The sequence below is a fragment of the Astatotilapia calliptera genome, chromosome 1 (genome assembly GCF_900246225.1).
Source record: "Astatotilapia calliptera chromosome 1, fAstCal1.2, whole genome shotgun sequence".
Classification (NCBI taxonomy): domain Eukaryota; kingdom Metazoa; phylum Chordata; class Actinopteri; order Cichliformes; family Cichlidae; genus Astatotilapia; species Astatotilapia calliptera.
This window is the reverse complement of record NC_039302.1, coordinates 37,972,271-37,989,297: the sequence shown is the minus strand read 5'-3', so window position 1 is coordinate 37,989,297 and position 17,027 is coordinate 37,972,271. Positions and strand designations below refer to the sequence as shown.

Here is a 17,027-nt window from a genome sequence, read left to right as displayed (position 1 = left end):
CTGAGCTCCACGTTTTATTTTTGCCTTTCTTGATCTTCTGCTTGAACTCTGCTGTTCCCTTTTTCTCTTTAAACTTTCAGCTGATCAGCATTCGACCTGCGTGCAGCGTAAAGCACAGGTGGCGAGCTGTTAGCTTGTCGGAGGACTGCATGCAGATGCATCTCTTTGTTGGCTGAGTTTCATTAATCCTTCTCTGCACAAGCAGACAGAGAGCAGCGTGTTAGCATGAGTGCAGCTTTCGCCTCTGAGAGGAACAGCCAGCGCTTTGCTGCTTCCTCAAACTTCCAGGCTAGATGCAGATCACGAGGCTAAGTCACTCAGACAGAATTTGGGCAAACAGCCAGGTGGACCGTTTACCTGCAACCAAGGCCTGCTCAAACATGATTGGTCAGCAGAAGCCAGACATATGGAAACCCCTCCTCCTCATCAGCCTGAGACCAGAACTGAACACTGGACTGGTGCTGAGCAGGTGTCTGCAGGAAGCTGTTGAAATGAAAGCATGATAGTCTTTTATCCTGTCTTCCTTCTCAGATGGCCCCGCCCCTCCCTGAGCCTGGTTCTTCCTGTTAAAAGGGAGTTTTTCCTTCCCACTGTCGCCAAAGTGCTTGCTCACAGGGGGTCATATGATTGTTGGGTTTTTCTCTGTTGTATTATTGTAGAGTCTAGCTTACAGTATAAAGCACCTTGAGGCGACTGTTGTTGTGATTTGGCGCTGTGTAAATAAAGTTGAATTGAATAGTCTTGTAGCTGTGTGATAACATGTGGGGCTGGGCCTCAAAGCCACTGCTCATGTTGTGTATGCTGACATAGTTTCAGCCGATGTGCAGGATGAGGAAACCCGTCCGTTCTGAGCATGTGCAGACAGCTGAAGTGATTCTGCTGCATCTGCTCTCCGGCTTGGCGCAGAGATGAAACTCATCTTTGGCCTTAAACGCGTCTGAGCGCTGCGTGCCGGATAAGCAGAGATCACAGCCGGCGTCTGGGGGGATATATATCCTGCAAATTAGCTCACCTATCACCTTCTCATGTGTCGTGTCTATAAGTTTAATCTGGCCTCGGGCAACCTCACATTTAATTCCATCTGTGGGAGAGTCTGAGGGCCTTCAGGGCGTTCATATCCATCACTCTCCTTCAATAAACCCACATGAATAATTCAGTTTGTTTTTTTAATCTGGTGATGAGTGCCCAACATCTTTCTTTTCTCCTGCTCGATCAGCTCCGATCCAAACGTGAGCTCTTTGTTCCTGAGCTGAACACACAGCCGCTCGACAAACCAGTGACCGATCTGCAGTTTGTGCTCCGTCGGTATCGGCCTCATTAACTACGACGCTTTCACCTTCATCTCATCCCCGGAGACTCCAGGAATAAAGTACCGGAGTACAACGTTCCCTCTAGAACTTCATTTTATTAACATAAAGAATATTAACATGATTTATTATTTCAGGAAACTTAATTAATTTGCTTTTTCTATCAAATAAAATTGAATAATTTAATACATTTAATAAAAAAGTTTTTTCTCTCACCAGTTCATAATTTAGTTTGTGATGACGTATTTACATTTATTGAAACTAAGGCTCTGAAGCGGTCCTGTGTCCACACAGACAGGAGGCGCACAGGGAGGCAACACAAAAGAAAGGAAAGATGTTACCGCAGAAATCCACCGACCGAGTCAAAGACCAGGACGGGGTTGTTTTGCAGGAGGAAGGTTTAAACATGAACCATTAATAAAGAAATCCACACAGAGTCCAAAAGCAACGGGACGGAGAACTCAGAGAAATATTCATTTTCAGCTTCAGCAGTAACTTTTCACGTAAACGTTGTTTAGAATAAATCGTTTCCTGAAGTCTGGAGCCCGAGCACATCCTCAAACGCTGCATCTCAGAACCACACGGGGGTCGTTCGGTCTGGACCGTCGCTGTTGGAGAGATGCGTTGGTAACTTTGTGCTCGCTGGCTGCAACGCAGCATCCGCACACACGGAGCCATTACTGGAACAGACGCCCATGAACCTGTGCAGGACTCAAACACACACTCGTCTCCTCTGAGGCACGTTCGGCCTTCCAATCTCAAAGTTTGGAAAGCATCCAAGGCGCCAGCGAGCGGACGCAGCTGAAGGATGGGAAATGTATTTTACAGCTCAGAGGAAGTGGAAAAAACTAGACGAGCATTTGTTTCGCTGCACCCAAAAGGCAGAACTCAGCACACAGACGGATGGGGAACATCTCACATATGTTTCGAGACGTGGAGCTTATTAGCAATCTGAATGCATCGACGTCATGATTAATCAGCGGGAGGCGGTTTGACAGGGCGTGTGTGGGATGCTCTATGCCTGGAGGCTGATCAATACCAATCTCATCAATACTGTAGTTCATTATCCAGTGAGGGCGGTGGAAATGCTAAGGCAGGAAACAAAGAAGAGACTCGCACACAGCTGAGGTCAGCGTGGCGGCACTGCGTGGCGGCCCTTTTCCTTCTGGCTTTGTTGTTCCTCTTGAGATAAATGAAGCGTGACTTTGGCAGTCCATCTATCCGGCCTTGAGGAGGACCTCAGCTGTGCCATTCCTCTGTGCCCCGAAGATGCAAAGACTAACTCAGATAAACCGCCGTTCACCTCTGTTCCTATTCGTCTCTCTGCAACTCTGAGGTAGCTCGCAGAGACGCTCGCCCGCCAAAAGCTTCAAATGTGAGGCTTCTGACGTGCTAACAGGGGGAAACTCGGGGTTTCTCCATGCTGGCCTTCAGTATCTACACTGAGCTGACAATCACCTCCAGTCGGTCTCATGTCAGGTGAACCAGAGACTGGCGACATTATACCCTCTGCTTTTAAAATGACGTCTGATTGGATAGAAACGTCCTGCTCACCTGAGCTCTGAGTTTTTCATCTCAGCTGCAGGTTTCAAGTCTTATTGAATAAAACACGATATTCAATTATAAAATCATGGCCCGTTTAATCAGAAAGGACATAGGAGAGGGGGAGGGGTTTGGGGCGTGGCTACAGTGTGATTGACACGTTGCTGTTGTATGTTGTATGTTGTGTGGACATTGCTTGTGGTGTACCCCAAGGGTCAGTTTTGGGTCCAAAATTCTTCAACTTGTACATTAACGACATCTGTAAAGTGTCCAAAGTATTAAAAATGGTTCTCTTTGCTGACGATACAAACATTTTTTGCTCTGGTGATGATCTGCAGAATTTATTGGAGGATATGAAATAAGTAAAGTGAAGTTCTGGCTTGATAAAAACAAATTATCATTAAATTTGAATAAATCTAAACTTATGTTATTTGGAAATAGTAGTTTAAATACAAATACTGAGATTCAAATAAATGGTGTTGATATTGAAAGAGTCAGTGAAAATAAATTTCTGGGGGTAATAATAGATGAAAAACTTAACTGGAGAGCTCACGTAAGATATATTCATTCCAACGTATCACAAAGCATTGCAACACTAAACAAGGCAAAACAGGTATTCGACAGAACATCACTTCATATTCTACTGTTCACTGGTTTCACCATACTTAAGCTATGGTGCAGAGGTCTGGGGCAACAGCTATAAAACCACATTACATTCACATTTTACTGTTCAAAAAAAAGCAGTTCGAATCATCCACACTGCAGGTTACAGGAACATACAAACTCACTATTTTTGCACTGAAATATTGAAAATTGACGATCGAGTGAAATTCCAAACAGCACAAATTCTATTCAAAGCAAAAAATAAAGAACTGCCAGGAAATATATGAAATGTATGTAACTTCAAAACAGGGAAGGTCCGTACTACAAGAAAAAGCTTTTGTGTTTCTGTGCATGGAGTGAAACTGTGGAACAGCCTGAATATGGAATTAAAGCAACGTCCAAACACAAAACTGTTCAAAAAGAGTTATAAAAATATGATCTTCTCGAACTATAAAGAAAAGGAAAATATTTAAATTAAGTGAATGTCTCTATTTAAAAAATAAAAAATCATGATGTGATATTATAGGATATAGTATATCAGAAATCTGTTCACTATTTTTATTACAAATTATATCAGTAAGGAAGCAACTAAATATTAACTGATAATTTATGGGACAGGGGTGGGATTAAATAAGTGTTTACTTCTTCCCTTTCAACATGTAAATGAATCAGAACGGCAGCTATATTGAAATGCATTGATTTTTTGTATAGTATTTTTCCCCTCTCTCTTATTTTCTTTAATAAATGTACCTGTATATTGTTTACATGTTTGAAATAAATTACCAATCAATCAAAGTCACAAATCCGATTTATCCAGGAGGAGAAAATCGGACACAAAGCGCACCGAGTCCAGTCAGCTGGTTTGGGAACTCCTCGGTGTTCATGTTCAATAACAACCCACAAATCCACAAAGAAATGTGGCCTTAACATCATCTCTGATCCCTCTGCTGCTGCAAAGCCTCTTCATATCTGCCAGAGCGCTCCACGCGACGACGAAGGGCAAGACCGCGGGCAAGACTGAGCTGGAATAAGGAAGCAAATTTAAAAGGGCAAAAACACAGAGGGAGAGGGGTGGATGGCGCACGGGAACGCCGAGGAAGGATGCAGATAACGAGACAGAAAAGGAAGAGCTGTGCAGAATCAGCACTGAGGGCAGAAAGCAGCACAGGGAGAAAGCGAAGACGGAGAGCAATTGAACGGCAGGGCAGTCAGAGACGACCGGGCAAAAATACGACATGAGATAGTGTTCAAAGCAAACAGAAAGATTCCCAAAGAGAGCGAAACGGAGAAGGAATTCTGCTGTGGATAAGTAGGTCTGCCTTCCAGCTGGAACACGCCATTACATGAATTATTTCCAGATAAAACGACCATGCCCGGGCCAATCAAAACCACTTTAGATCCCTCAATTCATCACTCGCTTCATGGACCAATCATTTCTTTTTCAGATTTCAGAAGTCCCAGAACTCCTCCAAGTGATTAACCGCATTTATAAAAGAGGGGAAAAGAACAAAAGCCCACGACGATTAGAGCTCCATCCCTCATCTTCATGATGAAGGACAGAAAACAGTCCTCCTCAGAGTCTGAGCAGCTAAAGCAAAGCTGAGAAGACACACAGACCTCAGCAGGGAAATAATCTACACCGACTGTCAGAGCCCTGCTTCTGTTTCAGTTAGGAGTCAGAAAATCCGAGAACATTCATCTTCCTGCTTTTAAAAACAGCGTCACAGGAAAGACTAAATATGACCAGATGATGGCGCTACAGAAAAAGTCAGAAGGTCACAGAAACTGCGATTCACAACGTTCGTAAAGAGGGCGTGGCTACAGGGTGATGCCCCCGGTTGTTGGTGATCCCTCTCCCGTCACTGGGACTCAGAGTGGTGAGATAAAATGATGCTGGATTACATGCGCGCCTCATTTCCTGTAAATCCCTCCTGCACCCAAAAGCAATTTGAACCCAGTGCACAATCAGATCGCTCCCTCGCTACCACTGAACGTTAGAGGCTATAAAATCAGGATCTGGGTTTTATGACCTGTTATTACACTTGTTGTAAAGGCTTGTTTCATCCAGACAAACAGGTTCATTAACGAGCAGCTGAATGTTTGTCACGTTTGCTCATTAGCATAACTGATGCCGGTTCATTCCTGCTGTGCGCCATTTGTGGGTTTCGTTCACAAAGCTGAACGTAAACAGCAGAAACGAACCCTGCAGAGCTTCACGGGTTCTGCAGCTGCAGATCCAACAGCAAACTAGGCAGAGTCAGCACGAGGCCATCGGTGGATGGACAGGTAAATGCTGTAGCTAGGTTCAGATTAGCAACAAAACCAGCGCGTAAACAGAATCACAATAAAACGTTCACGAAACTTCTGGATTTCATGTAATTTCAGGCTTGAGTTCTGATTACAGATGTTTGAAATCATAGCAAACACAAACACACAACACACACACACACACACACACACAGGTGTTCACGTACATCTCCAGGTAAAATGTGTCTGTGCATGCTGAGTTTACTCCACAGTCTGAACTTCAGTGGTGTGCGGATTGATACGGAAATATTGGTTTTAGTCATCTGGGTTAAACTTGCAGTTAATCATTAACAGGAACAGAGTGGAACTATTTTATTGGGACTGTCTAAAGGATTAGTAGGAACTACTTCTTCCACCTGTGAAATACGTCTGTATCAATGCATCAAGGCTTGTGCGTGCTCGCTTGCTCTGTTGATCATCGTAAGCAGAGTCGTGTTTGGAGCTGTGTCAGCAGAGGCGAGGTTTGTGACACGTGTGGCGAGCGCTCAAACCTCGTCAAACACAAACAAAAGTAAATCATAGCACAGGATATGATGATGAGTTTGTGATGAGGCGACCTGATGAAGAGGAGGAGAGGAACAGGTGAGGAGACAGATGTCGCTCGCCGAGTCCTGTGGCGCTGAAGGCAGGAACGATCCAGGCGCACGGGGAGAAAACGTGGAGCTGCTGGCGACGAGTAGAACTGTTGCTGAATTTGGGAAAGTGCCTTAGGTTTTTGTTTTCTATGTTTAAGTGATGGGAATTCACCGCATCCTCAAAACTACAGATTCCCATTTGTTCAAAGTGTAGAGCTTTTAAAGTGGATTAAATAGGCTACGTATCATTAAAATATACAGGGTTTTTGCAGTAAAACAGTTACTGTAGTATTTAACAAATAAAAATAACTCAAATATTTCATACATAACATAAATAATAACATATAAAATATTTCTCAGCTTTTATTTTCAATCACATTTGGCTCTTGATGTGGAGGATTTGAATCTGCTGCAGCAAGTTTTAGCTGTGTGAGATTTTTCAGCCCAGCCTCACACGTGAAACAAGACCATTACTGACCTTATTTCAAGACTCTGACTAACAGTGGCTAACAGCGACTAACAGTGACTAACACTGGCTAACAGCGACTAACAGTGACTAACACTGGCTAACATTGGCTAACAGCGACTAACAGTGGCTAACAGTAACTAACACTGGCTAACAGCGACTAACAGCGGCTAACAATGACTTACAGCGGCTAACAATGACTAACAGTGGCTAACAGCGACTAACAGTGACTAACACTGGCTAACATTGGCTAACAGCGACTAACAGTGGCTAACAGTAACTAACACTGGCTAACAGCGACTAACAGTGGCTAACAGTAACTAACACTGGCTAACAGCGGCTAACAATGACTTACAGCGGCTAACAATGACTAACAGCGGCTAACAGCGGCTAACAGTAGAAAGAGACCGTACAGTAATACAGGTAAACCCCAACAATCAGAGTAGGAAGAACCTGGCCACAGCAGGAAGGAAAAACTCCCTTCTAACAGCAAAAAATCTCCAGCAGGACCATCCTTAGCTGAGTTCCCCTCTCCTTTGTTTGGAGTTCTGACCTTGATTATACTCAGTTTAGTCTTTAGGGTTTTTAGTCATAGTCTTGTCTCCCTGTTAGGTGTAAGTGATATATCAGAATCAGAATACTTTATTAATCTCTAGGGAATTTATGTATGTTTTATTTTGTTAACCCTTTCAGTTTAGTTTCTCCAGCTGTCTGCACCTGTGCTGTTCCTTGTGTATCTCTGTCTTCAGTTTCTCGTCTTCTTTGTTGGTGCGTTTGATATAAAATACTGTGATGTTTCTCGTTAGTTTGTTTTTCTGCTTTCGTGTTTTACCGTTTGGGCTGTTTTCCTGGGACTGTCTCCACTCACTCATTCAAAGTACATTTTGTGTTCACGTTGTGCCTCCCAGTGTTCAGGCTGCATTTCGGGTCTAGATCCGCACTCCACCACCACACAAACCTCTGACATCATCGTGTGAAATCAGGGATCCAGAAAAATAAAGACTCTTGCTTACATGCATCAAATCAGCCAATCCAAACATCTTCCAAACTTGTTATTCCAGTTAGTCGTTGCCGGATATTCCAGACCGGGATAAAATGCTGGGAGTGCTAAAGTTGACTTTGAATTTATTTTAAGATGACGTCCAGCAGTGCTGCTGGTTTTCTGATATTCAATCGGACCTAGAAACAAAGTGATTCCCAGCGTTTGTTCTGTGCACTGAAAAAGTTTGAACGAGCCAGCAGGAGCAGATACCACCCACAGTTCCTCTCTGTGTCTCACATTTATGAGCAAGGCTTTAGAAAAACTCTGGAACAAACAGAGCGGTCAGTGTAGGTCAGGCAATAAAACTCAACAGCATTATTTCCCACAGGCCACATTTTTCTTTATATGCAATCCATTACCTGAGCTAAAACTTAAGGACGTGAAACTTTATTCGGGTAATATCAGAGTTCACACAGGAGTGGGAATTTCCTGCGTCCCCTCTGAGAGCTGTTCACTCAGCTCTGGGAGCGGCGATAGCAGCGCGACCATTATTTGAAGCGAGCTGGCGAACAGAACCTGACTTTAATTGATTTGCGTTCGTTCCATAATATAAGTCGTGCAGAGTTGAACTGTGCCGCCTACGCCGTCTGAATGCAACTCACTCGAATTAGCATTGTCCGTGCAGCTGACGTGGAGACGTGAAACTGGATCCCGCGGCTGTGAGGAGACGCACTCTGTCTCCAAACCCAGTGGGAGCAAAGTGAGGCTGGACTGAGCTGCTTTTCCAGGACAGTAATATTCAAGGTGATGTTCAGTGCAGCGGGACAGCCTCAGGCAATGTCTGTATTTACACCCATACACAACTTCATCTACGGCCTGTAAGCTCCGGCTGAGCCCGGCAGGCCTGCTCACACCAGGCCGCTGAGGTTCATAAGTGGCCTGACATCATTAAGACATCAGCGTAAATCCAAAAACTACTCCTGTGTGACGGCACTCTGCTTCTGCTGCTGTCTGCAGCTTCTTTTGGGACCATTTGGTTTTTCACAGCTGTGAGCATCAAAAAACAAAATCCCTTCACTTCTCCACAGACGGCCAGAACAGGAAGTGAGAAAACAGGTGTTTATCAGCATGTCTCAGTTTCACAGCCACATCCATCGCGTCCACATCAAAGCACTATTTTTGGTTTTATATGTCTTCCTGCTCCTAAAGACCTCCACCCCATCGCTGTTCATACTACACCCATGTAATTATCTTAGAAAATACAAAAACACAGCAATGATTACTGCGGACATTTTTCAGGGAAAATGAGCCAACAGAACTTTTTCTGTAGTTTTCTGTATTCGTGCTGACAGGTTTCTTTCATTTCTTTATCACGTAGAAAAACTGAGCCGTGCTGCTGAAGTTTCACTTCTTTTTCCTACATTCGGACAGCTCAGGGATTAAATGTGCAGCTAAACATCTTTACACTGACACTGTTTCACCCGGCCCGCTGAAGATCATGTTTAAATGGAAGAGCTGAAACGCCCACTCACCCCCAGCTTGCGGCTGCGCATGCGTACGTAGCCCTGCTTGACGATGTCATTGAAGTTGGAGGCCATCTTTGAAGGCCGCAACACTGGAGACCATCCAGATGTTTCCTCCTTCACTCGTTCAGCTTCTGTCACTGACAGTCTGTCTGTCTTTTCTTGGACTTTTCCACTTGAAAGTAAAATAACTGAACCTTTTCTTCGCCTGTCCTCTTTCACAAAACTCCCAACATCCTCCTCTCTCCTTCTCGTCTCCTCTGGCTGAGGTTCCTCTCCTTTTCGTCTTCCTTCCTTCTCATTCCTTCATCCTCAGACAGCTCATCTCTCCAGCTGGCATCTCTGAGAAATGGACCGACAGTAAGATGGAAAGAAAGAGGGAGAAGAAATGGATATATGTTCATTATTCATTGAAGAGCGAGGTGCACAACATTAACGTGCATTATTCATGCCGCTGGCACACACTGAACTCTGAGGGGAAGCATGCAGTGGGATTGTGCTGAATGTACAGTTTCCCGTGTGTCTGCTTGGATTTCAGTTTCCCTGTTTGATTGTTTGCGTTTCTGTGTGTGTGTGTGTGTGTGTTGCACAGTGACATAAAGGAAATCAGAGGAGGCAGCTTCTATTAGACGGCGCTGAAACCAGGAAATAAAAAGGTTGGAGCGTTGAGCGTTCTCTAATCAGAGCTCCGTTCGTCAGCCGGCTTCCATCGCGCTACATTTGCATTTCAAACGGCCCGACCTCCTCGTGCTCTCTGTTCAGCAGTCATTATGAGGTGACAGTGTAAACACAGCTCTGCCGTCCTCGGTCGTCTTCATTTGTCCCCGTGAAGCTGATTCAGTGTTAACAGTCACTGCTTCTATGTAAATGTGCAGTTGTACTCTCTCTGCAGCCGCCCACGACTCTGATTTGCTCACTGATTCAAAAACATGTGGTGTTTGATTTCTGCCGGCCAATTCATACTGACATACATATCTGGATATGTATCTGAGATAAAACGAGGCTTTGTGGAGCTCGTTATGTCACATATCATGTCTTTCTCCGTCTCATACTGAACGTGTATGTAAGGAATGACCATCGAGCAGCAAGACTCACGCAGGCAGAGACGAGTTCATATTTTTATTTATCGAAGCTTCAGCTCGCCAGCTTACACGGCAGCTGTGAAGCACAGCAAACCATAGGGCTCTCTGACTGCTAATTATACCAGATAAGCCACGCCCACGATCCACAGGGGTGTCTCCACACGCCCCAATAAAGACAATCAGCCACATAAACCTTTATATATTATAATTTAGAATAAAACGATCACCCCAGTCTATTCCTACTCATATATTTACATTTCAAACATATCGACCTGTCTGCTGTCTGAAACGTGCACGCAGAGCTCTGATGCTCTCTTGGATGGCTGCTGTTTAATCACTTCATTGGCCGCTGTGTTTGTGGACCCAAACTGAAGTTTAACAAAAAGCGATCCTTTATCATGGCTGTCAGAAAAATGTAGGGAGGAGAAACAATGGTGAGAACTTAACTATGACCTAAACTGGTGAAGCTAAAGCTAGACATGAAAAAACGTGAACGTGAGCATGAACCTGGAAAAAACGAAACTTGAAAACATGAGATGAAGTCCAGGAAACATGACCACCTGACGCTGAAGGGAGGCAGACAGAGGACTTCAATACACAGCCAAGTGGAAACACAGCTGACACAGATGAACACCACAGGGGAAGCAAAAGGAAACACACTGAACATGAAAACACAAGACTTTCAAAATAAAACAGGAAACACGGAGAGATATAAACCGGGACACACAAGCTTGGTACGAAAGACAGAAGGAGGGAGGAAGCATGAGAGAGGAAGGGAGGATACAACACAGGGGACAAGGGAAGAGGGAACGAGACACGATGGGCGTACATGGGTGAACATGACGGGGAGACGGCGAGCTGAGACAACATGGAAACAAATATAACTAAACATCCAATCAGAGCAAAGAATAGCTCATGCTAACTAATAGAAATAAAACATTTCAAACAGGAAGAACTAAAAAGAAAATCACAACCTCAAAAAGCACCACAGTGACAGCGACATGCATTTATTTTAAATGAAGTCTTTGGTGGTTTCTGTGTTAGTGTTTAGATTTGTGTATTTGCAGCATCCAGCTTCCTCTTCTCTCGGCTGGGGTCCTTCGTCCTGTCTTACCTGGACAGCTGTGGTCTGCCTGTCTGCCTGCAGTTCTACTTCCTCCCTCTGATCATCTTTATTGTCTCTCCCTGTATCTCGTTTCCTCAGCTGTCTCTGCTATAAAACAATCATATGAATGTTCCTGTCCCCTCTGTGAGTGCTGCTCTGTGGAGCACTGTGCTCCTCACTGAGTGTTTGTATTATTTTTCACACACAGGATGTGTCAGTCAGTAGTGTCAGCGACACTCAGGACAAAGACAAGCTGACTTCACGGTGTGCTCCAGTTTCAGATGTGACGGCCGTGTGTTTTTCAAATTAACCTGTGACCTCACACGAATGCAGGAGAGCCGGTCTCACATCCAAACCTCGGCTCGGTCTGCGGATGGTTTGGGCGCAGGGGCGGGGAGGTGACGGGGAGGCGATGGGGTGTTTCATCTGCTGAGGCGGTAAACCGAGTGGGAAGCACAGCAGAATCACACACGGACACATCTCCACAGAGCAGACACACTCCGCTCACTCAGTGCTGAAGCTGAGACACAATATAATACACTGCAGCACAAATGTATGCACTCATTCATGCACATGAGCAAACTGATGTGCACGCATGCCTGACTCTGTGTGTGTGTGTGTGTGTGTGTGTGTGTGTGTGTGTGTTTGCCATCAGGCTGGGAGCAGTGGGGCAGACATTTCCCAGAGGGCTCAGTGGTAAATCTCCCTGACAACAGTGGAACAGAGACATTAAAGTTTAACAAGGGGCTCATTAACACACACACACACACACACACACACACACACACACACACACACACACACACACACACACACACACACACACACACACACACACACACACAGAGGAGGAGAGGCTTATCATTACAGCAGTGTTGGTTTTATAAAGTGGCTCAGGCACAAAAGACAATTAAACACTAAACAAACAGAATATTTGTGCATGAAACACACACACACACACACACACACACACACACACACACACACACACACACACACACAGGCTACAGGTGCATCAGGACAGATGGTAAAAAGCACATAATAAGAACCCTGTGAGCGTGTTAAATAAGTTGATCGTCTTATCAAATAAGACGATCAGCATGAAAGTGGATGCTGGCTGAGGGACCACAGCTCTGAGCTCGCTCTCGCTCTCCTCTTTCCCCTCAGACGGCCCCGCCCCTCCCTGAGCCTGCTTCAGTTTCTTCCTGTTAAAAGAGTTTTTCCTCCGTACTGTTGCCGGGCGCTTGCTCATCATCGCCAATCTTTCCGCTCTCCTTGCTTGGAGACCCTGAGGCTGATTCAGAGTCTCGGGTTATCCCAACGATCGTGTCAGGTAGACTGTGCCAACCACCACACCACTGTGCCGCCCTGCACATGCAACGTACATTAAAGTATTTTTGCTAACAACTACAAATGGAGCTGCTACCAGAACGATCTGAGACAGTCTTGACGGGTTTGTTCACTTCATTGTTTTAAAGGAAAGAATAAAACTGTCCCATCTACACAAACTGTAATGATGCAGAGCTGGGTGGGTTGGATGCTAACAGTGGCACGTCAACAACAAAAAAAATTTATCATTTTCTCACAGATTTAAAATAATTCAGCTTCAGTTTCGGCTCCTTGAGTCTGTTAAACAGGCTCAGATGTTCTCCGGGCCTGAGCCTGCGACAGTCAATATTTTATCGGAGACTGCAGTTGTTCCTGATTTTCATCGTAATTTGATGAAATCTGCAGGCGGTGGAAAGTTCCCGGTGCGCGGCCTCCGGCCTCTTCCTGCACAGAGACGCGTGCGCTCCATCCGGCCTTCCCATCTGAAGCTCGCAGCTCAGCATCCTCCTCTTCAGCCCACTGAAACCAATCAGAGTCTCTGTGGACATCGGAGAGCTGTAATGCTAATGTAAGCCCCACCCTTTATTGTGTTTAATCACCTCGACATGAAAATGATAAGGAAGTCTGTCAGTAATATAAACAAGTCTTTATTTCACCGGGATAATCCACCCAGGATTAATTCCACATCCCAGGAAACTCGTGGATCATTAACATCAACTATTGATTTTTCTACTTCTTAACAGCAAAAACACAAAAGAAAAATTAAATGTTTACAAATGTCTTCACTTTGTGCAAGTTTAATGCTGAGATCGGCGACTGGCTGTGCTTCCTGCAGACTGAAACAAGTCACTTCCACAAAAACCTCACTTTAGATGAACGACATTTAAACAGGAAAATAAGCAGATGAAGGTCAGAGGCCAAATATATGTATGAGTAAAGGAACCGTATAGAAATAAATGTCCAACCTTTGCTTCTTTGAGTGTTTTTAAATGTTTTTTTCTTTTCTATGAAATGTATTTATGAGACAATAAGACTGTAACTTATATGAAACACCGTCTATGATTTTTATGTTTGTTTGTGCTGCGCAGAACATAAAATCTTTCCTGAATATGAAATTTACTGGAGGTCCAACAGGATGAACAGGAAGTCAGACGCCTGAGCTCAGACTACAAAACAACATCTGGGCCCAAAAACTGAAAACCAAAAATGAAATTTTGAATGTGAAGAATATTAAAAACTGATTTTAACCTCGTTTTATACATTTTTAACCTTTGTTTATATTCACTGCATAACTAGAAGTTCATTTCTATTGAATATTTACATCTTAATATTGCTGGAGGACTTCCTGTAATCAGAAGAACTAACAGCGTCCAAACGTGCTTCGCCTGCACCGTCAGCATCAACACATCTGAGCTGTGATCGCTTTTAAAAACACACAGACGCACAAAGAGCCTGTCGAAGCACGCCGGAGATTACGAGCGCCTGACATCGATTCCCTGATGTAGCCTTATTGATTGCACGGTGGCCCTTCCTGCGTGCACGTGTGTGTGCATGTGTGTGTGCATGTATGTGTGTGGTATCCTGCAGAAGCCTGCAGCTCTCACATCAACACACCGGCGTGCTCAGGGAGGGAAGCGTTAAAGATCTGAGTATTGTTGTCGAGCAGAGTGTGATGCACTGATGCAGACGCGGCAGCATCTGTCACGACTCGTGTTCAGACTTCTTAGAGTATGTCGGAGGATCTTCACACAGAGAACAACATCAGAGGCTGTCGCTGTACATCAGTACTGAGATTTCTGCTCACTCTGAGAGGACAGCTTCCACTGGCAGACGCTTTCGTGGTCTTTGTGTCAGTCCTTCATCTGCTCCATCGCTGACTCTGAGATTTCTCCTGGTTTGTGTGGCTTCTCTCTGGACCTTCCTGTTATCCTTTCAGTTTCCCACTTCCTGTTTTGTTTTGAAGGTTTAAATCCTGGTGTAGCCACAGACACATGCTGCTCTGATAACTGTGCTCACGCTGTAAATCACAGCTACATGAACTAATGACACACCAGTCAAAACGTTAACTACAGCTGGTGTACACCTCAGTTCCCGCCTCTTACGCTTTGCGCTGGCGTAGCACGTCAGTAAATCTGGCCCGTAGCGTACTACGTTAAAGCGCGACATAATTGTCCTGACCTGCGCCCTCTTATCCCCTCCCTCTGTGTCCTTCCCTCTCTCACTGATGTTCACCTGTGTCTTATCATCCTCAGGGCGTCTCTCCTGTTTCTTGTCCTGCAGTCTCTCTCGGAGCTTTTGAAATTGATCACTTATGGATTGTTTACGCTGCTGCCTGGCCTCAGCCGCCCTCTCTCTTGTTTACAGCGAGTAATAACGCGCCGTCTCTTCAACTGTCTGTTTTTCTGCACTCGATCTCACAGCAAACACGACACAAAGAAGCTTCAATATTTTGTTCCTTTCAAAAAATCTGGCAGCAACTAAATCGCCAACAGGCTGACATTCATGTGTGTGTGTGTGTGTGTGTGTGTGTGTGTGTGTGTGTGTGTGTGCTGACCTTTATACTCTCCTGAGTATTTTCCTTCTCGGGCTGGCACTAGTGTACATCAAAGATCACATTTGGCCAGCATGTCAGGCTGCGCGCACACACACACACACACACACACACACACACACACACACACACACACACACACACACCCCTAATAAAATTACTCACAGTGAGCCGGGGCGACACACTCGCACAGCCACCTGTCTCTCCAGCCTCTCGCCTGCAGAGAAGTGACTCATGAAATCAGTCGGGCAATCAGCCTCCTTTCCTGCACGCCTGTCTCCTCGCCTCCTCTTCTTTCACACACACACGCACACACATGCACACATGCACGCACACCTTCCACCTCCTTGGTTTTCCTTTCTATTCTGATCTTTTCTTTTCTTCTGAACACAATCTGCATATCTACAGGACGTCAGGTGATTAATCTAAGAGCCTGCATGAGTTCTGACACGCACGAGGCCTCGATATCATCTGGACTGTTCTCGCTGCGTTTATCGATCCTTGTCTGGATAACGGCAAAGCCCACCCTGTGGAGTGGAAATGAGATGAAAGATAGAAGAAGAAAGATGAAGGAGCTGCTGTTTGTGCAGACAGCTGAGAAACGGTGACAGCGCCACGGAGCTGTGAAGATATTTGTCTCTACTGGTCCGACCTGACCCCGAGTTAAATCTGCAGCTGTGGCAGAAATCAAGTTTGTCTGAGTGCACATGGATGCAGGCCTGCTGGAAAGGGAGTCTGTGTTCTTAATGAGTGTTATGAGTCCGTAACACCGTAACATTACGCAACACTCGATAGCATCACATTACATTCATTACGCAGCTGTGTCTGTCCAAACCAGCGCACAGCTCTTCATGAGAACTGTTGCCAAAGTGCTTGCTCGTCGGGGCTTTCTTTGTATTATTGTAGCGTCTTTATCTTACAATACAAAGCGCCTTGAGGCGACTGTTGCTGTGATGTGGCGCTGTGTAAATAAAACTGAGTGGAATTATAAAGCATGGACATTTCTATGCTTCTGTGTTTGTACAGTTAGAACTGTAAGTGGCCTCTAATGTGACAGAAGGACACGACACAGTTCATTTCCCGAGCTCACAATTGCCTCGTCTGCAGTATTTTAGCGAGGAACGAACAGATTGACGCTGCATTTCAGTGTGTGCAGGATCTCTCACTGAGCCGAGGACCTGAGAGCGAAGCTGAGCCTTACTGAGCAGCTCTGGTTAGGAGGAAGATGCTCTCCGGTCTCCCTCAGGCTGCATCACCGGCAGCCTCAGTGAACGCCTTCTAACATTTACAGTCTGTTTATCTGCTTCCTGTTTCACTTCATCCCACTGTGAGCGAAATGACAAGCGCTTTAATTCCTATTTGCTCTTATGTTTTATGCAAAGAGTTGTTCATTTATTCATCCGTCCTGCTGCCATGACGAGCACTGAAACGCACACAGACATGAGAGCAGAGCTTGTGAGCCTGCCCCTGATTCTTGGATTTAAAATTAGTAGTCCCAGCAATAAAGCTAATTTTGCCTGTGGCATTTATGTCTGTGTATGATTTACTGTCAGTTTTAACGTATGAGGAACTGAGTTTTTCTAACAGGTTCCAAACTGCAGCCCAGCGTTAGGATAAATCCTGATATACTCACAAAATGCAACATATCAAAATAC

At 45.0% G+C, this 17,027-nt stretch overlaps 1 protein-coding gene across 6 annotated transcripts in view; it reads right to left on the bottom strand.

Annotated features, from left to right (window-relative positions):
- Nucleotides 1-17,027, bottom strand: part of dok4 (docking protein 4) — a 53,355-nt gene that overhangs the window by 15,315 nt on the left and 21,013 nt on the right. For 5 of the 6 annotated variants that reach the window (XM_026177158.1, XM_026177204.1, XM_026177176.1 and 2 more), the window contains exon 2: nt 9,315-9,647. In XM_026177158.1, coding sequence (XP_026032943.1) covers nt 9,315-9,380 — 66 coding nt within the window. In that variant the 5' untranslated portion in view covers nt 9,381-9,647. Of the gene's footprint in view, nt 1-9,314; nt 9,648-10,947; nt 11,027-17,027 lie in introns of those variants that run through there. The other variant, XM_026177194.1, reaches the window with a different exon arrangement.